This window comes from Equus przewalskii, chromosome 7 (genome assembly GCF_037783145.1).
Source record: "Equus przewalskii isolate Varuska chromosome 7, EquPr2, whole genome shotgun sequence".
Classification (NCBI taxonomy): domain Eukaryota; kingdom Metazoa; phylum Chordata; class Mammalia; order Perissodactyla; family Equidae; genus Equus; species Equus przewalskii.
The window spans coordinates 77,803,166-77,822,149 of NC_091837.1; the positions used below are offsets into that span (position 1 = coordinate 77,803,166).

Consider the following 18,984-nt stretch of genomic DNA (forward strand, 5'->3'; position numbering starts at 1 on the left):
TGACAAGCTAAGTGACTGTCAACGAGTAGTTCTGGAGCGTGATGTGCTCGAAAAGGTATGAAGGCAGATTGGGATTGGTGAGGTAGGCAAGTCCAAAGGCCCTCCTCTCTGAAGCTACTGAGAACACCAGATGGGTTTTAGGCAGAAGAGTGACACACTGACATGTGGGTTTCTCATGTTTTGCTCTGGTAGCTGTGGGATATGGGTGGAAAAGGAGAGGCTGGCGGCTGGAGAGGTCAGGAAGGCCCACCAGGGAACTGAGAGGTAAGCAGCCCAGAGGGGTGGATTGGGCCTCAAGGAGAGGCAAGGCTGTCTCAGAACAAGGGTGGAAGGTATCGTTGTCTTCAGAAGATTTGAGTTTGAGTTGCTTTGAATGGAAAGTTTATAAAGTCCTTGGAGACAGAGTCAAAATGATGGGTTGAGGATTAGATTGTGGGCAGTCTCAAAAGCCAAGAAGTTTGGACCTTGCCTTACACATAAGGAGAGATGGTGAGATGAAAACCCCTTTGCTTCTGAACACATATACACTGTCCTCTCCCATTACAAGGGGTAACTCTCTGTCCCTCCGTTTATAGCTCTGTCCAGTCCCTTCTTGGCCACTGGAGGATGTCACAACAATACTTGTCCCCTCTCTCCTGCACCTTAGCTTTTCCCAGATCCTTCTCAAAATCATAAAGCTGCCACAGTACCTCTTAGGGTAACAAAACAACCTGCCTAACCCTGCTTCCTCTACTACCTTTTTTCTCTGCCTCCCTTTACAACAAATCTCCCTGAAACCGTTTTCCATCCTTGTACCCCCTGCTTTTCTCCTCCCATTTAGGCTTTTGTCTTACCACTCCACCGAAACCACTCTTGTCGAGCTCCCTGGTGACTTCCATGTCATCAAGCCCAGGGGTCTTGGCTTTCTCAGTTGTCATCTTACTTGACCTGTCTGAAGCACTTGTCTGCTAGGTCCTTCTTAGTGCTTTCTTTTGCTAGGCTTCCAGGATACTATTTTCTCTTGGTTCTCATCCTGCCTCACTGATAGCTCTTCTGTCTTTCCCATCTTTCTAGCCTGTAAATGTTGATGTGTTCATTTATTCTCAGGAAGTTCTCATCCAGGCCAATGACTTTAAAAGCCATCTAGATCCTAATGACTCGCAGGTTTATATATCTGGTCTGGCCCTCTCCCCTGAGTTCCAGACTTGAATCTAACTAGCTATTTAGCAGCTCTACTTAGATCTCCAGTGAGCTTCTCGAATTTAATATAGCCAAAACCTAACTCTTGATTCCTCTCCTTTCCTAAACCTGCTTCTTCCCTACTTTCCCAGTTAGTGACTGGGAACTATTCTACCAGGTGCCCAGTCCAAAGAATTTGGAGTGATACTTAACCCCTCCTTTTCTCTCCTTTGTCACCCACGTTCAGCCCATCCACAAATCCTGCTGGCTCTCTTCCTTTGAGATATATACCAAATCTAGCCGTTTATCATCACCTTTACTTTCCAAGCCCGGGGCATGTAATCTGTCCCCTGGATCATTACAGACAGCCTGTGCCTTGGTTCCCTGCTTCCACACTTGGCAGCCAGAATGACCCATCTGAAATATGCCGATCATCTTAACTCCTCTGCTCACACCCTGGAGTGTCCTGCCGCTGTGCTCATGGACGATCCAGAGCCCTCACCGTGGTCTACAAGACCCTCTAGTCTGCTCTCTGGTCTTGCCTACCGTTCTCCCCTGCCCTCATGTGTAGAACACTGCAGAAGGGATGTGATTGGGCAATTCCCTGGGGAAACACAAATGGCTCAGGAATGTATGGATCGATGTCCAACATCACTGAGCATTGAGGAAAAACAAAATGAAGTGCAGCGTAGTATTTTACCTATCACGTTGGCAAAGTTGAAGAGCGATAATCCAGGGTTGAAGACTCTTGAATCAGCACCCATTTAGATCTGTGGTGTCCTTTGTGAGGACAGTTTGGCAAGAAGTGTCAAAGAACCTTAAGATTTTTGGCAATTTCTAAACTACAAAGACTACTTTCAGGAATTTATACAAAGGAAATAATTGGTTGACTACAAAAATTTTTGTCTGTAATTACTGAAAAGTTGAAACAATCTAAATCATTAATAGAAGATAGTTAAATTATGGTCCACTTATACAATAGAATAGTATGGTGTATTAAGAAGAATGTAGAACCATCAAGATACGCGTAGCTGTGTGTTATACAAGTGAAAGTACATCATGTTCGAAATCAATATGTATAATATAGATTCACTCTTCTAAATACACATGAATATGTATATTCAGAAAAGAAATGGGAAGGCTGTATAGCTGGAAGTTGACTCTGGTTACTTCAATTGGTGAGATTAGAAGTAGTCTTTAATTTCTCTTTTATTTTGTAATGAGCATTTGTTACTTTTATAATTGGAAACAATTAGAGAAAGAAAAGGCTGCAGAAGAAATGAAGGCGGTAGCATCTAGATGTACCGTATATATTTCACTTTGAAATGGAAGCTGCCGGGCAGGAATTCCTTCGATTTCCTGGTCCCTTCCTCACCCACCCGCTGCTGACCGTACTAAGCATTGCACCTGTCTCTGGAGGGGGCCTTATCTCCACCCCTCAGGAAGCCTTGTTCTTCCTCCCGTCTGAGTGCCTCCCTGCTCACTGGCTCATTGCTCGCCTCTGTCCTCAGCATGTTCATTTTTACAGGCTCCTATCAGTATTTAAACAGGCTCGTGTCTCAGCCTTCTTCCAAAACAAGCAATGCGTGCTCTATGTCCAGCACTTTATTCTAAATTTGTTACTCTGTGATTACTTTGTAGAACTTGCTCATATTTTTCCAGTAGATCATTGTGTATTCAGTTATTCTTTCCTTTATTCATTCACACAATAAATATTTACTCAGTATTTTCTGTATGCTGAATGCCAGGAATATAGAGATGAAAGATTCACAGCTTCTATTTTTGGGGCGCTTACAGGGAAGTGAAATGTGTCCTGAAATAAAAATAAAATGCCAAAAACTTGGGGCCAGCCCCGTGGCATAGTGGTTAAGTTTGTGTGCTCCACTTCGGTGGCCTGGGTTTGTGGGTTTGGATCCCGGGTGTGAGCCTATACCACTCGTCAGCCGTGCTGTGGCAGCAACCTACATATAAAGTGGAGGAAGATTGGCACAGATCTTAGGTCAGGGCTCATCTTCCTCAGCAAAACAAAAACAACAAAAACTTTTAGAGTTCAGACTTTTTCTTTGGAGGAAGAGGTACACTGTATAAGTAGGTGTTTTATCTGCTAATTGAAAATTTTTTACCTTAATATCGTTAGTCATTAGAGAAATGCAAATTAAAACCACAGTGAAAGACCACTAGCCACCCTTTAGAATGGCTACAATAAAATAAAATAAAATGGTCAGACAATGTGCTGGGGAGGTTGCAGAGCAATTAAGAACTCATATCCGTTGATGATGAAAATGCAAAGTACAGCCGTTCTGGAAAACAGTTTGACAGTTTATTATTTAATTTACTATATCACTTAGTAATCCCATTCCTGGGTACTTACCCAAGAGAAATAAGATCATATCTTCACACCGAAACCTATATGTGATTGTTTATAGCTTTAAAATTCATAATTTTCAAAAACTGGAAACAACCTAGATGTCCTCCGCCTGGTAAGTGGGTAAACTGGAGTATATCCATAGCGCAGACTACTACTCGGCAGCGAAAGGGGTGGCCTGCCGGGCCACAGGGCAGCGTGGAGGAAATGCACGGCTGTCAGGCCGAGTGAAAGAGCCAGCCTCAGAAAACTCCCTGCTATGCCATATAGCTCCCTTTCTATGACAGATAGAGCAAAACTAGAGGGTGGAAAACAGATCAGGTTGCCACGAGCAGGGTTTAGGAAGCGGGCTTGATTATAAAGGGGCTCATGGGGATTTTAGGGCGTGGTGGAACCGTTCTGTGTCTTGATTGTAGTGGCAGTTAGTAAGCATTTGTCAAAGCTCATAGAACTATACATTAAAAAGAGCAAATCTTACGTTTTTGTAAATTATACCTCAGTAAAGCTGACTTAGAATTTTTTTGAGGCAACAGAAAAAAAATTTTTTTGATATGTACTATATTCACACGGTTCAGAAATCCCAACATTATGAAGCACTACAATGAAAAGCCACGTTGCTACCCTTGGGCCTCATAATCACTAAGTTTCTTATGTATCTCTGTGCAGGTATCGTCATAGATGGTTCTCATTTTTACATCTTTCTAACGCAGCTTATTAATATTATTTTCTGCACCCGTTCTTTCTGCATACCATATGTATTATAGTTCTTTTCACATCAGTGCATTGAGATCTTCCATTCTTTTCTACAGCTGCGTGACAAGAATATTGTTGTATGTGAGGGCATATGCTTTATTTAACCAATTCTTATGTGACGGACCCAGATTTTTTCCCATCTTTTCCCGTTATGCACAGTGCTGCAGTGAATAACCTTGTACAGTCGGTTTTGCTATAACACTGTTGAAAACACAAATTTGTTCCAATGCAGTAGATGTATCAGGAAACAATTGGAGCATGACTTGAAGCCCGAGTTTGCTCACATATGATTTCATCCCTCAGAAACACTAGGTTAGCACAGAAGACTGTGGATGGAGTTGTGTAGGAACCTACACAAAACACACTCATACACACACCTCACACTTCCACCAGCGACCTCATCTCCCCATGGGTTGAGTAACGTCACACCGGTCCACACCTGGTGTTACAACTTCCCTCCTACCCTCCAATTTCAGATAACCCTCCTGCCACCACTTCACAAAAACTCAACAAGCCACAACCCTCTGATGCCCAGTTCCACAGGCAAACTGCAGGTCTTTTTCAAGGTAAACTTTATCTATGTATTTCTTAATCATTTAACATGCATAAAACCATGCTACTGTTTTTATTAAATGTGTCACTGACGGACTTGTTGAGTGTTAGGCCCCTGACTTCATTTTTACTGGAAGCCCTGAGGTTTTATTGCCTGATTTTGCATCATGCAGTGGTACATAAACACGTTATATATATGTTGTGTTATAGCAGGACTGTGCCATATGTGGGTATATCTGTAGAATAGATTCCCAAGTGAAAGGGTCCAGAGTTTGAGGAGTTAAATTCTGGGGATTGCTGCTATGATATAGTTGGTTTGGTTTTTTCTTTTGTATAAAGAACGTTATGATAGAGCTGAAGAGTGTGTGTCAGCATGGTTTGGGAATAATTCCACTCCCTTTAATCTTAGACTTGTGGGTGTTTCTGGATGTGTGATGGCCATTAAGGAGGCCCTTTGCATGTTGGTGCAAGGCAGATACCTCCTGGAGGCGGGGATCTCAGGAGAAGCTGGAGACGATGTGTGAAGTTGTGACGATTCTCCCTCTGACTTCTTCGAAATCCCCTGACACAGAAAGAGCCTTTCAAGCCAAGAGACAAGAAGGGACTGGTTGTCAGAATGGGAAATGTCTGATTGTGAGAGAGCCCATGCATTCCAAGACACATTCACCAAGTGTCATCCAAGTGCTTTCCGAGGCATTTTAGATCACGCAGCTCAGCCTAGAGCCCATGGCTAGGGCATTCAGAGCAGAGGAATTTGGTAAGAGGAACCAGTGCTTGCTTTCTTAGAGGATGTGAAGATCAAGGAGTCAAAAATTGGAGATTAGGGAGAAAGTTTAGGAAGTGTTCCCAAGTGTTTGTTTTATTTGATATTTTATCTAAAGTTTTACAAAACTTTTCAGACCCTGCCAGCTTAATAGTTCACTCTTTCTTTAGTAAAGAGTGCTATTTGAAAGCAAACAATAATTCATAACAGAATAGAAAAATATATTTCTTTTCTGATTTTAGGTAAATATGAAGTCTACTCAAGGCGCTGATTCCCTCGAGATCAGCTTACACTGCATTGGCCCCAGAAGGAAATAAATGACCTTGAAAGCCTTGAAAACATTGATGATAGGCTTTACATTTTCTTAATGCTGTTTTTTCCATTTTCATGTGATTTATAAAAATTGCCTTCTGTCTCATAAAGTAGTATCAACTATCATAATATTGAAAATATAAGTTATGAAAATCAGTAAAGCACGTTTAAATAAGTTAGTATTTAAAATTTAACAAAGAAGAAAGTCACTTGTTTTGTTAGCCAATGTGAACATGGCAGGTTTGAAATGGAAACTGGTGTTTAAACCTGTAATTTTCTTGTCGTCAGTGATTTTGAAACTCTGCTCCATTGTTTTGGGATTGCACAGTTCATTTCTGCATTTTTTTATAAAGATGTTGAAAAAGAAGGAATATCTTACACATTGTTGACTCTTTTTGAAAATAGTAATTATTGATTCAGCTAAACTGCTCTTCATTTAATTTATTATCTACTGAGGATTTCTTTATTGATATTTCTCTTAAAACTTTGATTTTATATTAATATAACTACAGCATAACAAGAAATAGAATATTAAATCCTTCATCTTAGAAAATCCACTTCATGTTTCTCTGAGGCCTCTTGCCCTATTATGTGGCTGGAAAGATAAATTTCTGTTCTCTACGTCCTTTATGATTATTTGCTACAACTCTCTTGCTTTTAGAAAGATGTCTTGTGCGTGGACTCTTCCAGGTGATCTTAACCTTGTCCATCTTTTATGCACAAAATTCCACGGGAATTAGAATTAATAGATATTTAAATACCTTTATTGAAGCATAGCAGAAATATTCATGGCTGACTATTATTTTCTTAAAGCTTTATTCTCAAGAGACCTCTTATTCATTCTATGGCTACATAAGTGCTAATCCGGGAGACTGGGGATGGTCTGTTTTATGCAGTCAACAGTTTTCTGAGGGAGTACCTTTGGGAGAAGGGGCACTGTGTCTCAGAGGCACTACCTGGTTATTGGCTTTGTTCTCCCTCTTTTTTCCCAGAGACGACTCTTATAATCTGGGGTATCTGTGCATGGATCCCAGAGGCAATGTGCTTAGGAAAACAATAAAAGCAACCGTAGGATTTTGGTCTTTAACTTGGAGAAGCAGCACACTCCTTTGCCCTTGTCTAGATTCAAGACCCTTTGAACGCCTGCTAGACTGATTTGCTTTATAAAAGACAGTACTTTCTACTCTTTTAGTTGAAACTTGGTTATGTAACTTTACTATTATTAATAAAAGAACTTTTATTGAGGATGTCTCTGTGTCCCAGGCACCCTTTCGTCCCCCCGTCCCCCAGCACCCTCTGAGGAAGGCGCTGTGGTGACGCCCACCCTACAGTCTGGGGGCTGGGTGTCTGTGGAGGTTGGGAAGCTTTCCCCTGTCACATGATCTGTGAGCAGTGGAGGCAAGGAGACAAGTCCCAGCCCGTCTCTGGGACTCCAGAGCCAAACTCTCAACCACTTAAACAGATTTTCCTAGAAGGACACATTTGTCAGGTGATCAGTGTAAAAATAATTATAAAAATCTTTATCATTTCTTTATCACTTAGCTCACAGTTGCTTGTCTCTTATTGCCAAAAATAGGAATGCTATTTCGCATGAGAACTTACTTCTACTTCAGCCTTGTTTTTCATGAGGGTTGAGCCAAATTTTGTTCCATTCATGAGGCTGACAGTTCTTTCTTGATTGAATTTCCTTGTGATGTGACATTATTTAATTCCAGACTGCAGTGCACATCATCACCAAAGAATTTGTTTTAAAGTTAACCCACTAATTTTACTTCAAAGGTTCCACATGGGAATCTGTTGAATTAACATAATTATGTCTTAGCAATAGCTAAAGAGGGAAACTTTTAACTTTGATTTTATATCTCTCGATAGCTTTCTCTCGCACTCTCTCGCTGAGTTCCCCCCTACCCCGTATACAAATGCGCTCACACACCCAACATACACCACCAGGCAATCTCCATAAAGTGGTTTCAAACTTTTTTGTTCTTGAGATAACCAAATGATGTTATTTAAAACGAAAGACCTTCTGGCAAACTCTTTCCTCATAGAAGGAATAATTACTTAATCATTAGGGGGAAAAGTTAAAATGTTTAAAATTAGCCAGAGATTTAATTTAAAATGGCACATTGGCAAGCTTACATATGCTTTCTAGATATAACACTAACTCATTGGGTGTTTACTGAAGAATTATGTTTTCGTATGTTATCTGCTTTTTTAAAAATAACATTTCTATCTCTTGCAAAGAAAATTTAGGTAATGTTTTCTCTTCAAATATCTGGGTGTTTGTGTTGAATCAAAAATGTAAGTGTTTTTGAGAAAAAAAAAATACATAATTTTTTACTCTTCTGATAAAGTTTACCCCGTTCTCTAGAAAGTAGCCCCTTCACGATTACCCCAGCCCTACCCTCCCTTTTTGTTACATTTTAAAAAGAACCTTCTAGTTTGGTTACTGTGTTGTTAAATAAGCATGATTAACTTAAGCTATCATGAAAGACTTCTTAGTTTTTAAAGCGTTTCTGGTTTTGTTCTCTCAGTGACTTTCTCTCTCCTTTCTCCTGATAAAGCAAATGAAGAAGCACCCTTGCCGCCAGTGTGACAAATCCTTCAGCTCCTCGCACAGCCTGTGCCGTCACAACCGGATCAAGCACAAAGGCATCAGGAAAGTTTATACCTGCTCGTAAGTCGTAGTTTCTAATGTGGAAGCACAGTGAAAGGAGTAAGCTGGAACTTCTCCAAGGTTTTTCGTATTTTGCCATTACTTTCTGCTCCACATCCTCTGCTCCAGTTTATAGATTTTGTTTCTTAAATATATTCTGTTTTGACATACAGTTTCTTGGTTGTAATGCTTAAAAATACTAAAGTAAAACGGAGCAGTTTCTTGCATACCCTGTGTACATTCCTATGTTCTTATCTGTTATCCAGGCGTATGTATTTTATTACTGAGAATTTTGGAGAAGTGATTGATTTCCAGGTGCTTTTTGGTCTCTATACACACAGTGAGTTGCCAGCATCGGCGGGCTGATTTGGCTGGTTGATTTACTCCGTGGTTTGGAGCAGGCCCTGACAGAGCCCGGTCATGGAGTCAGTCCTAGGCTAGACCATTTGCCCCTTGGCTGCAGCCCACCACCTAATGCAGAGCAGCCTTTTCTCAGCACACACTGTTGGACCGTCATAGCACTCAGTGCATGGTCGTGTGTGACTTCTTTGTGTATTTGAAGATTAGAACTTGTTATATTATGGTTAGTGAAAAAGCTTTATCACCCATTCAACTAGAACATGCCGAAAGTGAGTTGATATAACAAGGTCACTTACTTTAAGGCGCTTCTCATAAAAGAGAGAGGACTAAAAGACCCAGAAGTCATGTGGCCAGTGTGTAGCGTGTGACCATGATGAAAGCAGGGCTCCGTGTACCATGTGGTCAGGAGGCGGTGAAGCTTGGCTGTTAGATCAGTGGGGTTTTACTGTGTCTTGGTTGGTTAGGGAAAATTTCTTGGGTAGGAAAATAGGGATGTAGACTCTCCTTCAATGACATTGAAGCTGGGAGTGATTCCGATGAGATGAGAACATTCCGTAAATAAAGTCTGTATGTTGAGACCACACTGAAAGCATCAGAGAATTTAGAAGGAAGCCCAGGACCGAGCAGATGAGAAGGAAGTCTGGCGAGGCCTAACCCCTCATCTGATGGGTTTTGTCTATTTCCTGGTGAAGTCAGTGTCAAGCAGTAAAATGGGATTGTCCGGCTCCTTTCGTTTGTTCTTCGGTGTCGGTACCGGCTCCTGTCACAGCCCCTGGAGAGGATCTCTAACCTGAAATCATCAGGGTTTGGGACCAATCATTATAACATCCTCAGAAGCCTTTTCAAAGGCAGCAGATATGGTTCAGTGTCAGACCGTGAGGGACTTGTCATCCTCCTTCACTGTGATCTTCTTGGTGTCTGCCTTATAGTGTCTGTAATCACCAGGGTCATTAACTTTTTGTTTACCTGTTTTGGACCCTATTAAGAAAATGGTAAATTCATATCTTCTAAAAAAATTGTATTCATAATCTACAGGGGATTTTTGCACAAGATGAAATGGAAACTTAAATAATTGACCTGCTTTGGATATCTGTTCACCATTTTCTGTGTTTTAATCTACTGAATGAACACGTGTTTGAGTGCTGTGGTTATAATCACGCATACTGTGTTTGTGTTTTGATGCGGAATTTGACAGGGCTGGAGCCCCGTCTTCTCTTCCTGATGGCAGAGTGGCCCAGGATGGTTACCATCGGCAGGAAGGGTGAGGGAGGGACCTTCTTCGTATTAAGTGCCTCTCATGATGCAAATTCTGAAGGAACACTCTGAGTCATTGTAAAGAAAACTTTTGAAATTTAATATTCTCCTTTTTAAAATTAAAGCCATCTGGAATTATGAATTAATTATGAATACTTTAACCAAACCTAGAAAATAAATATTCCATCTGAACCAAATTAGGCTGGTCCTGTAAGGACACAAAAATTGACAGAAAACTCTTTACAAAAGCTGCGAAATTGTTTTTCACCAATTGGAAACTATGATTTATAGCAAGATGGCTATTTCGCTTTGGACCTTTGGTCTTCATACAGGTCATCTTGACCCTTCAGAGTGTACCGTCGGTGGTGAAGGTCTTTCAGCGACAAGTACCTTCTTCGGCATGAGTTACTTTTCGGCAAGTAGGTTATCTCCCTGTCTTGGCTCCACAGGCACTGCCCCGACTCCCGGCGTACCTTTACGAAACGGTTGATGCTGGAGAAGCATATCCAACTCATGCACGGTATTAAGGACCCGGACTTGAAAGAAATGGCAGAAGCCGCCAACGAGGAGGAGACCGAAATAAAAGAAGATACCAAGGTCAAACACTGCACTTGATCTCTTTGTAGTAAAAGTGTGTCAACTTGCTTTTCCCATGTGTTCTTTCCATTTAAATTTTCCTACAGTTACACAATTTTAAAAATTCAGGGGCTGGCCCTGTGGCCGAGTGGTTAAGTTCGCGTGCTCCGCTGCAGGCTGCCCAGTGTTTTGTCGGTTTGAATCCTGGGCGCGGACATGGCCCTGCTCATCAAGCCACGCTGAGGCAGTGTTGCACATGCCCCAACTAGAAGGACCCACACGAAGAATGTACAACTATGTACCGGGGGACTTTGGGGAGAAAAAGGAAAAAAATGAAAAATCTTAAAAAAAAAAAAAATTCAGACTATGCATAAAGGTATAAAATAATGGGTAATCTCCCTCTACACCCATTCTGACCTTTCATCTTGCTCCTATTAGGTTTCTTCTATATCCTTCCAAAAACAGCTGTAGGGATCTCTTTACATTTATAGATTTTAAAATTTTATGTTGACTCATGGAAATTGTCTCTTAGCCAGAAGGAGTGTATAAAGCTAGATTCTTTTTCATTGGCAACATATCGGTTGTGAGAGGTACCTAATAAAAATTGATTCCTTTCAGCTTCTCTTTGTAACGATAAAAGATAGCATGACAAATTCGTGCCTCGTTCTTACACCAGTGGATAGTGAACTTGAATCAGACAACAGGATACGTGATGACCTGTGTAAAGAGGTGTGTGTGCAGGTGCTTTTAGAGTTAAAGCAACAGTTGAGCAGACGTTGTAGAGACGTCTTTCGTTGGCACTGTGCTGCATCTGGAATGTACCTGGTAAAAGCGGCTGTGTGCTTCAAGGAGTTAACCACTGAGTAGAGCCTCGTTAGGATACAAGTCAGACTAGTGTCGCATTGAACTGTAATCCCTTCCCTCGAGTAATGGCGGGGGCGGGGTGGCAGGTGAAGTAAACAGTGTAGGTGCAGAGGCAGCTTCTGGTCCAGGCCGCATGTGAGTGGTGCCCTGTGAACAGGCCCGAAAGGGAGTAGGGAGGAGTGAGTGTTCTTTTGGCTTGGGTTTTTGGAGAGCTAGAAGTGAGGGGATTTGATGTGGGTCGGACCTGGAAAGCTGGAAAGGAAAGAGGAAGGCATGGCCAGCGGGGGAAGGGGTCTGCTGATGGCGAGGGGGCAGGAAAGGGCAGTCCCTCCAGGTGAGTCCCCAGTGGCTCTCCATCTTAGTCAAAGAAAAAGCACAAGTCCCTGACATTTTTTCTCACACAAGGTGCTTTTCAGTCCGTCCGCCCCCTGCCTCTCCCTGGCCTCGTGTCCGCACACAGCTGGTCACCTGCTCCAGCCCCACTGGCCTCCCTGCTGTCCCCTGAGCACACAGGCCAGCTCCCACCTCGGCCTTTGCACGCACAGCTCCCCATGTCTGGACCCTTCCCCTGACGTGGGGGCACATGGCTCGCACCATGGCTGCGACAGGCCTCTGTTCGGATGTCAACTATCACCAAGGCCGTCCCTGACCGAGCCACGTGACCTAACAGCCATCCCCCTCTCCTGTGTCCTGGTTTGTTCCCGTGTGTCTGACACACTGTAGATTGACTCCTTTGTTTTCATCCTGCTCCACTGGAGCCTCCCTCCCGTGAAGGCTGGGGCTCGTTTGGTCATGCTAGCCCACTGGCCGGAGTGATGCCTGGTCACACGGGAACTCCGCTCACTTTTGCGGGGTGGATGAAAGGTGTGAGCATGGGGTGCAGTGGCAGACGCGCAGCTGTAAGAAAACCCAGATCCCGCAGCTCCCAGGACACGTCTTCCCAGCGGCTCTGGAGTCCGAGAGAGCTGATCGTTTTATCACCCACACAGCAGACGGGTTTCAGTTGTGTCATCTGTTGTTTTTCTTCTTCTCAAAGGTTCCCAGTCCCAAGCGGAAGTTGGAAGAACCAGTTTTGGAGTTCAGACCTCCCAGAGGAGCAATTACTCAGCCACTGAAAAAGCTAAAGATAAACGTTTTCAAGGTTCACAAGTGTGCTGTGTGTGGCTTCACCACCGAAAATCTGCTGCAGTTCCACGAACACATCCCTCAGCACAAGTCGGACGGCTCGTCCCACCAGTGCCGCGAGTGCGGCCTCTGCTACACGTCGCACGTCTCCCTGTCCAGGCACCTCTTCATTGTGCACAAGCTGAAGGAGCCGCAGCCGGTGTCCAAGCAGAACGGGGCCGGAGAGGACAGTCAGCAGGAGAACAAGCCCAGCCACGAGGACGACGCCGCCGACGGCGCGGCGTCAGACAGAAAGTGCAAAGTGTGCGCCAAAACGTTCGAAACGGAAGCTGCCTTAAATGCTCACATGCGGACACACGGCATGGCCTTCATCAAATCCAAAAGAGTGAGCTCAGCTGAGAAATAGCCACTGACCTCCCCACGGAGAACCCCTGTCCACATTGGAATAAAAAGGACATTTTTGTTACAAGAAGTCTGCAGAATAATCGAGTTAACAGTCCTGTCCAGGCTGTTGCAATATACTCTCCTTCAGTGTACCTTCACCTCGTCGTGTATGTCCTCGATGAGTATTAAAACAGTATTTGAGTTTAAAAGAGTTTGTATATATTTAAATGAATAACTTTTTATACTCTTTGTTACATGTTTGTATCAGTATTTAGTGGAAATTTTTTTTTTTTTTTTTTCTTTCCAGGTTAGAATTTTTCTTTTTGTACTGTTTCTTTAAAACAGAGTTCTTAGTAACAGGGGCAGTTCCTGAATTCAAATAAACCATTTTGTATGTTACAGATTTGAATGGGTTAACTAATTACAGGCTAAGATAATGCCTTTTTTAGTGTTTTTAATTTTTAGAATTCACTACATAAATTGTAGGTGATTGTGGGTCTCAAAACACTAGGGACTTTTAAGTGTCTTAGCACCATCCTCAACGTGCCTGCTCTAAGTCTGGGGGTGCGCGTTTCTGACGTGACCGCACTCCGCGTGTGGCATTTTTTCCAGGCCACGCCAAACAGTGTTTAAAGCAGCCTTGCAGGTAGCTTCTTTCCCGGTGGTGGATAAAAACTTAGGCCAGAAATCCAGCAAGGAATGTGGATTTCCTTAATTCCATCTTCGAACGGGAGGAAGGGTATTATTCTAAAGGGAAAAAACGGGGGCTGGCGGTTTTCTGAGCAAATTTGCAAGGCTGGCTTATAGAGCACAAGGAGATAAAGTTACGAAAGGGCTGGACTACTGTAAAAGTTACAAATATATAGTTAGATCAATAGGTTTATATAGTCAAGTTTTTGTCATGTAATTTATTAACTATTACAAAGACACAACTAAAGATATCGAGTATTTCTCTGGCTCTTGACAGGAAAAAAAAAATCACAGTTGACTTAACCCTTTGCTGTCTAAAGAGTTGGCGTTTCCTGTTCTGGGTGCTACTGCCAAACGTTCTGGTACTTAGAGTTGGGATGCACAACTTCAACCACCGACTTATCGATGCAGCCGCCTGCGCATCGCGATTGGCCGTTCAATTAAGCACTGAGCCACCTGGGTTTAGTTCGGTCATTTCAATAAGTATCTTTCATATCAGTAGTTCTGCTTTATTGAAGTGCAGCAGAGGTACTCTTCTGTCCCTTCCGTTTATAGTTCTCTGGGAGAGTTATATTTTTTGGGTTTCGTTTTGTGTTTTCTTTTGCATTTTATATCTTGTATTTATCCCTGAACATGTTTTGTACTTTTTTTTTTTTAAAGAAAAGAAATTCTTTTGTGTATATATAGATACTTGCATGATATACTGTAGTCAACGTTCGGTTCCTCAAAAGGTCTTGCTGCTGTCAGGTGTGGTGCACTACATCCATCATAACTGTATTAAACACATTTCATATGTAAATAAACTTGGGACATTTGGCCCTTGTGCTTCTGTGAGAGAGTTATTGATGGTGGGTCTCTGACGTTTTCATGAAGTTTAGGAAGTGATTAATCACAGGGACAGGCTACAGGATATTGCAAAATTCTTCCCACTCAGAAGAAGGGCATATTCGTTCTCATTAGCAATTGGCGGTTTTGTCACATTCTTGTTGACTCCTATCAGTCCATCGGTATAATCCGAGGGCATGATTAAGTGTTCCTCAACTTGAAATTCAGTTTCTGTTACTTGTTATATTTATACTTGTATTTCCCTAAGTTGTATTCATAGCACTTTCCTATGTTTCTGCATTTGAACCTTGCAATAAACCTGTGCGGTGGGCTGCACAGGTCTTAACAGCCTAGTTCTACAGTTGAGGAAGCTGAGCTCAGATAAGTTCTTTGCCTAAGCCCTCATAGCTGGGAAGTGGCTTTGCATCTTAGAACCCAGATATTCTTGCTCTAAACCTAGTGCTCGCCTGTGTGTTCATGTACATATTGACAAATACTCACTTATTCAACAAATAAAATGTATGTGCAAAACACGATACTAGAATTTTTGTTTGTGGCACTAATGTCTTTTATAAGATAACCGGAAAGTCTGTCTAAAACACCCAAAAATGCTTGGTAATATGAAATTAGCATCTATTAAATGCCTAGTTGAGCATCCAAGAAAGTTTTTTAAAAATGCCCACAGGTCCAAGATGAAGAAGAAACTGAAATACAGGGTAGAAAAGCAGCATACCATGCTGTAGCCCTGGGAGGAAATTCGGATGGTTCAACTGAAGAGAGAATCGGTGTACTGGAAGATAGATCGTGAAGAAATTACCTGGAATACAGCACAGAGATAAAGAGATGAAATATATGAAAGAGGTTAGAAGTCAAAAAGGACGAAATGTGAAGATCTAACAAGTTTTATATGAGTTCCAAAAGAGGGAATAGAATTTAGGAAGGGCTAGCATGGAAGATTCTTAGCCATTAATGAAAGACATGAATATTTGGGTTAACTTGGTGAATGCAGAACAAAAATCCACACTAGGACTTGTGAATTCTATGCAGTCTTCATTAGCTGTAGATGCTGTGTGGTTGTAGATGTGGGCATTTGAGAAACGGGACCTAATCAGATTAAAGGCAGAAAACGGGCCTGCTCAGTGAGTTCTTAGGAAGCCGATTTCCTCTGTTTAGTAGGGAGGTACGAGCTGAGGCTGACAGTGTAAGCTTGTGCCAAGTTGTAAAAAGCCTTGAAGGACAGACTAAGGGGTTTGTACTCTGATAGAGATGAGTTATTTGGACAGGGGAGTGACATAACCATATGAATTGGTGACAGTGTTTAGAATGGGTGGTGGGAGAGTGTATCAATCAGCATAAGTTATGCTATAGTTACAACCCTATATCTTAATGACTTATGACAAGACTGAGTTCTTGTTTACATTTGATATCCATTGAGGGTTGACTGCGACAAGTGCCATTAAATGCTCTGGCCCAGAAGTGACAAGGGGTCACTTCTCACAGCTCATTGGCCAAAACCAGTTACATGTTCCTATGTAATCACAAGGAGGCCAGGAAGAGTGATTCTACCATGTGCCCAGAAGGCTGAAAATACTTGAACAGCATAAATGACCATCACAGGAATAAGGTGTAAGTCGGTGTGGCTGTGGTGCTAATGCAGTAGTGCATGTGGGCGTGCAGACTCGACTGAGGAGAGGAGGCTTGGAGAGAGGCTGCAGTTGTGGGTGGCATTTCAGAAGTAGTATTGTGAGGATTTTGTGTGGTGGGATACAGAGAAAGAGGATAAGTCTGATTGGAAAGTTCAAACCTAGGTGATTTCTGAAATAGATTTTTTTTTCAAGGTTTAGATTACTTACATAGAAATATGAAAGAGCTAGTTACGGGGAAGCTTGTGCTTTAGATATACATACGAGATACGTTCTTGTTTGAATGCGTCTGGTTGGATGATGTTATTTTATCAATAACTGAGTAACAGTGATGCATAAAGAAGGATGCCAGCAAGGTGATAAGAACTTATAACATGAGAAAAAGGAAAATGTGGGCTTAGACTCCATGGCATAAATCACTTCTTCCTCCCAAACACATTTTCAGCAAATTCCTGACTCCTACTCTAGTAAGTATTCTGAAGAACAGCTGTTCCACCCTAAAGCCCTGGTGGGTGCTTCTCTCCAGGGTCAGTGGGCTGGTGAGTTCCATCCCAGGATCTTTGACCAACAGGGAGATTTCCTGTTGGAAACTTGGGCCAAGATTAGTGTATTATTTCATGTTAAAATATTCATCATGCTGTGAGCATTGTTTTTTAATGCCTACTTGGAAGGGGATAAAAGGAAAATGTGTTTGAAGAACTTCATAAAATATGACTTAAAGGAACCATTCATCTATCCCAAAGAATGGTCTGAAAATAGAGAGGGGTGTGCTGAGTGTGGGATGCTATTTATGCCATTTAGTTACACGCAAACACACACACACTTTGCAAATCAGATGCTCTAAGGATCCCAGAGTGTAGCTCTTAGTGTTAAGCATGCATCTTCTAAATAAGGAACCTAGACTTAGTTACCTTAAAAACATGGCTCCCGCTTAGGCATAAGTCGTTCTTTGCTTAAATGGATCCTTCAACCTTCTTGTTTACTTGGAGTTTCTTTTTGCAATTAGGGGCCTCACATCCCTACAGAGTTAATCGTAAACCTTTGCTATATGACAATGTGAACTTAATCTCTGCAAAGAGCCTCTCTTCTGATTATTAGAAGCTTCTGTACTAGCCAGTTGTACTTCTGTAGTCACCGTCACCCCCAAACCATTTATTTTGAATAGCCCAGCCTTGGTCCACATGATTTGGGTGTGAGGCTGAGTTTGAGACTTGGCTACTGTCAGTCTTCCCTGTAAAAGAGAGCATTCTCTTTTCACATCCATTTTCCCCTCCCTGCTGTCCTGATTTTGGTGAACATTTTAGTAAGGACTCAGTACATTTGATGGTAAAACTTTCATCATCTTAGCCTATATATTTCTGGGATTTTGCTCACTCGCATTTGCTGCCTTTGTTGGGAAGGCAGATGTGAGGGAGCCCAGCATTAGATCCTGTGTGAATTAGGGTTCTAGCAGGACATGATAGCACACTAGAAAATGTTTAAAGAAATTAAGGGCCTATATATGGAGCTGTGGGCTGGAACAAGGGATGTTGAGGCACCCAGGGACTAGCATGGTGGGGAGCCGTTACTACCCTCAGGTCTGCCGAGAGGGGTGGAGTTGGAGCCTGGAACAGGGACCTCTAGATGAGAGCCAGAGCCAGAGACACAGTGAAGCCAAGAGGGTGTGGGAGGGAAATGACAAAGAAGCTGTTTCCTCACACTTGAAGATTTCCTGCCCACACCTCCCACTGGCCAAAGCCAAATAAAACCTAGAGGACAAGGAAGCCCCAGTAATAGTCTGTAATGTCCATGAGCTGGGCACAGCACAGGGTGAATGATGATCTCGGGTACCGGGTGGGAGACATGATGCTCACAGACACCCAGCACGCGCTTTTGGAAGTATGTGCTCTATACTGGTAATATTGCCGATGTGCATTTTACCCCTGATAGGCAGGCTGTTAGCTGGAAAAGTGTACTCTAGAATCCACATTTACCTTTTCTTTCTAATTACCTTACCAGGTTTATCCTGGAATTATACCCTTTCCCTAGTGGTTATTTTTACTTAAGGAAACAGAATAGCATTTCCCAGAAAATATTCTTTGCTAGTTTCCAAATTCAATTTATGAGGTTAGTTCTGACTCATAAAGCAGCACTATTTATAATGTTTCATAGTATTTAAAGGAACTGATTATTCAATTTGCTTTGCTATTTTATTGCAAGCTGCTTATCCTTGAGCTTTTCTACAGCTACAATTGTAAATTACACTACCATGGCAGGTCTGTTTCTCAACACAATCCTTTGCAAGACTATATTTTTATCTAAGGGAGAGCTATAATTATAGTCTGCCATTCACACCTCCAACTCAGTTCCAGAAAGTGTGGGTTTAGCCCAAGAGTAATTTTCTGACCTTCAGGTTAAGTCAAATTTAATTGGATTGGTTATTTCTGGATAATAAACATTTAGTTGATGAAAAAGAACAAGGAAGGCATAGATCTGATTGGAGAGGATGGTGCGATGTTGACAAGAGTCGGGAGAAAGCAGAGTGCAAGGGCCAAAGGGAACGACTCTATTTGGGAAGGGTAGAAGATATTTCTCCAAGCAGGAGTAGTGGACCTTTATCTTGATTTTGTCACTTCAGCATCTGATCCCCTTCCAGGATTGGGGAATCTGCCGTTGTATGAATCTCAGGAGGAGAGGGATCTTGCTTCCTACTCCAGAACCAAAA

The 18,984-nt window shown here is 42.3% G+C and overlaps 1 protein-coding gene across 25 annotated transcripts in view; it reads left to right on the top strand.

Annotated features, from left to right (window-relative positions):
- The window catches only part of ZNF532 (zinc finger protein 532), a 107,919-nt gene extending 93,282 nt beyond the window's left edge, over nucleotides 1–14,637 (top strand). For 11 of the 25 annotated variants that reach the window (XM_070627792.1, XM_070627785.1, XM_070627793.1 and 8 more), the window contains 3 exons: nucleotides 8,468–8,580; nucleotides 10,623–10,770; nucleotides 12,650–14,637. In XM_070627792.1, the coding sequence (XP_070483893.1) occupies nucleotides 8,468–8,580; nucleotides 10,623–10,770; nucleotides 12,650–13,144 (756 nt within the window). In that variant the 3' untranslated portion in view covers nucleotides 13,145–14,637. Of the gene's footprint in view, nucleotides 1–4,752; nucleotides 4,843–5,833; nucleotides 8,581–10,619; nucleotides 10,771–12,649 lie in introns of all 25 variants that reach the window. The other 14 variants (XM_070627783.1, XM_070627776.1, XM_070627777.1 and 11 more) reach the window with 4 other exon arrangements.
- Nucleotides 14,638–18,984: the final 4,347 nt, after the last annotated feature.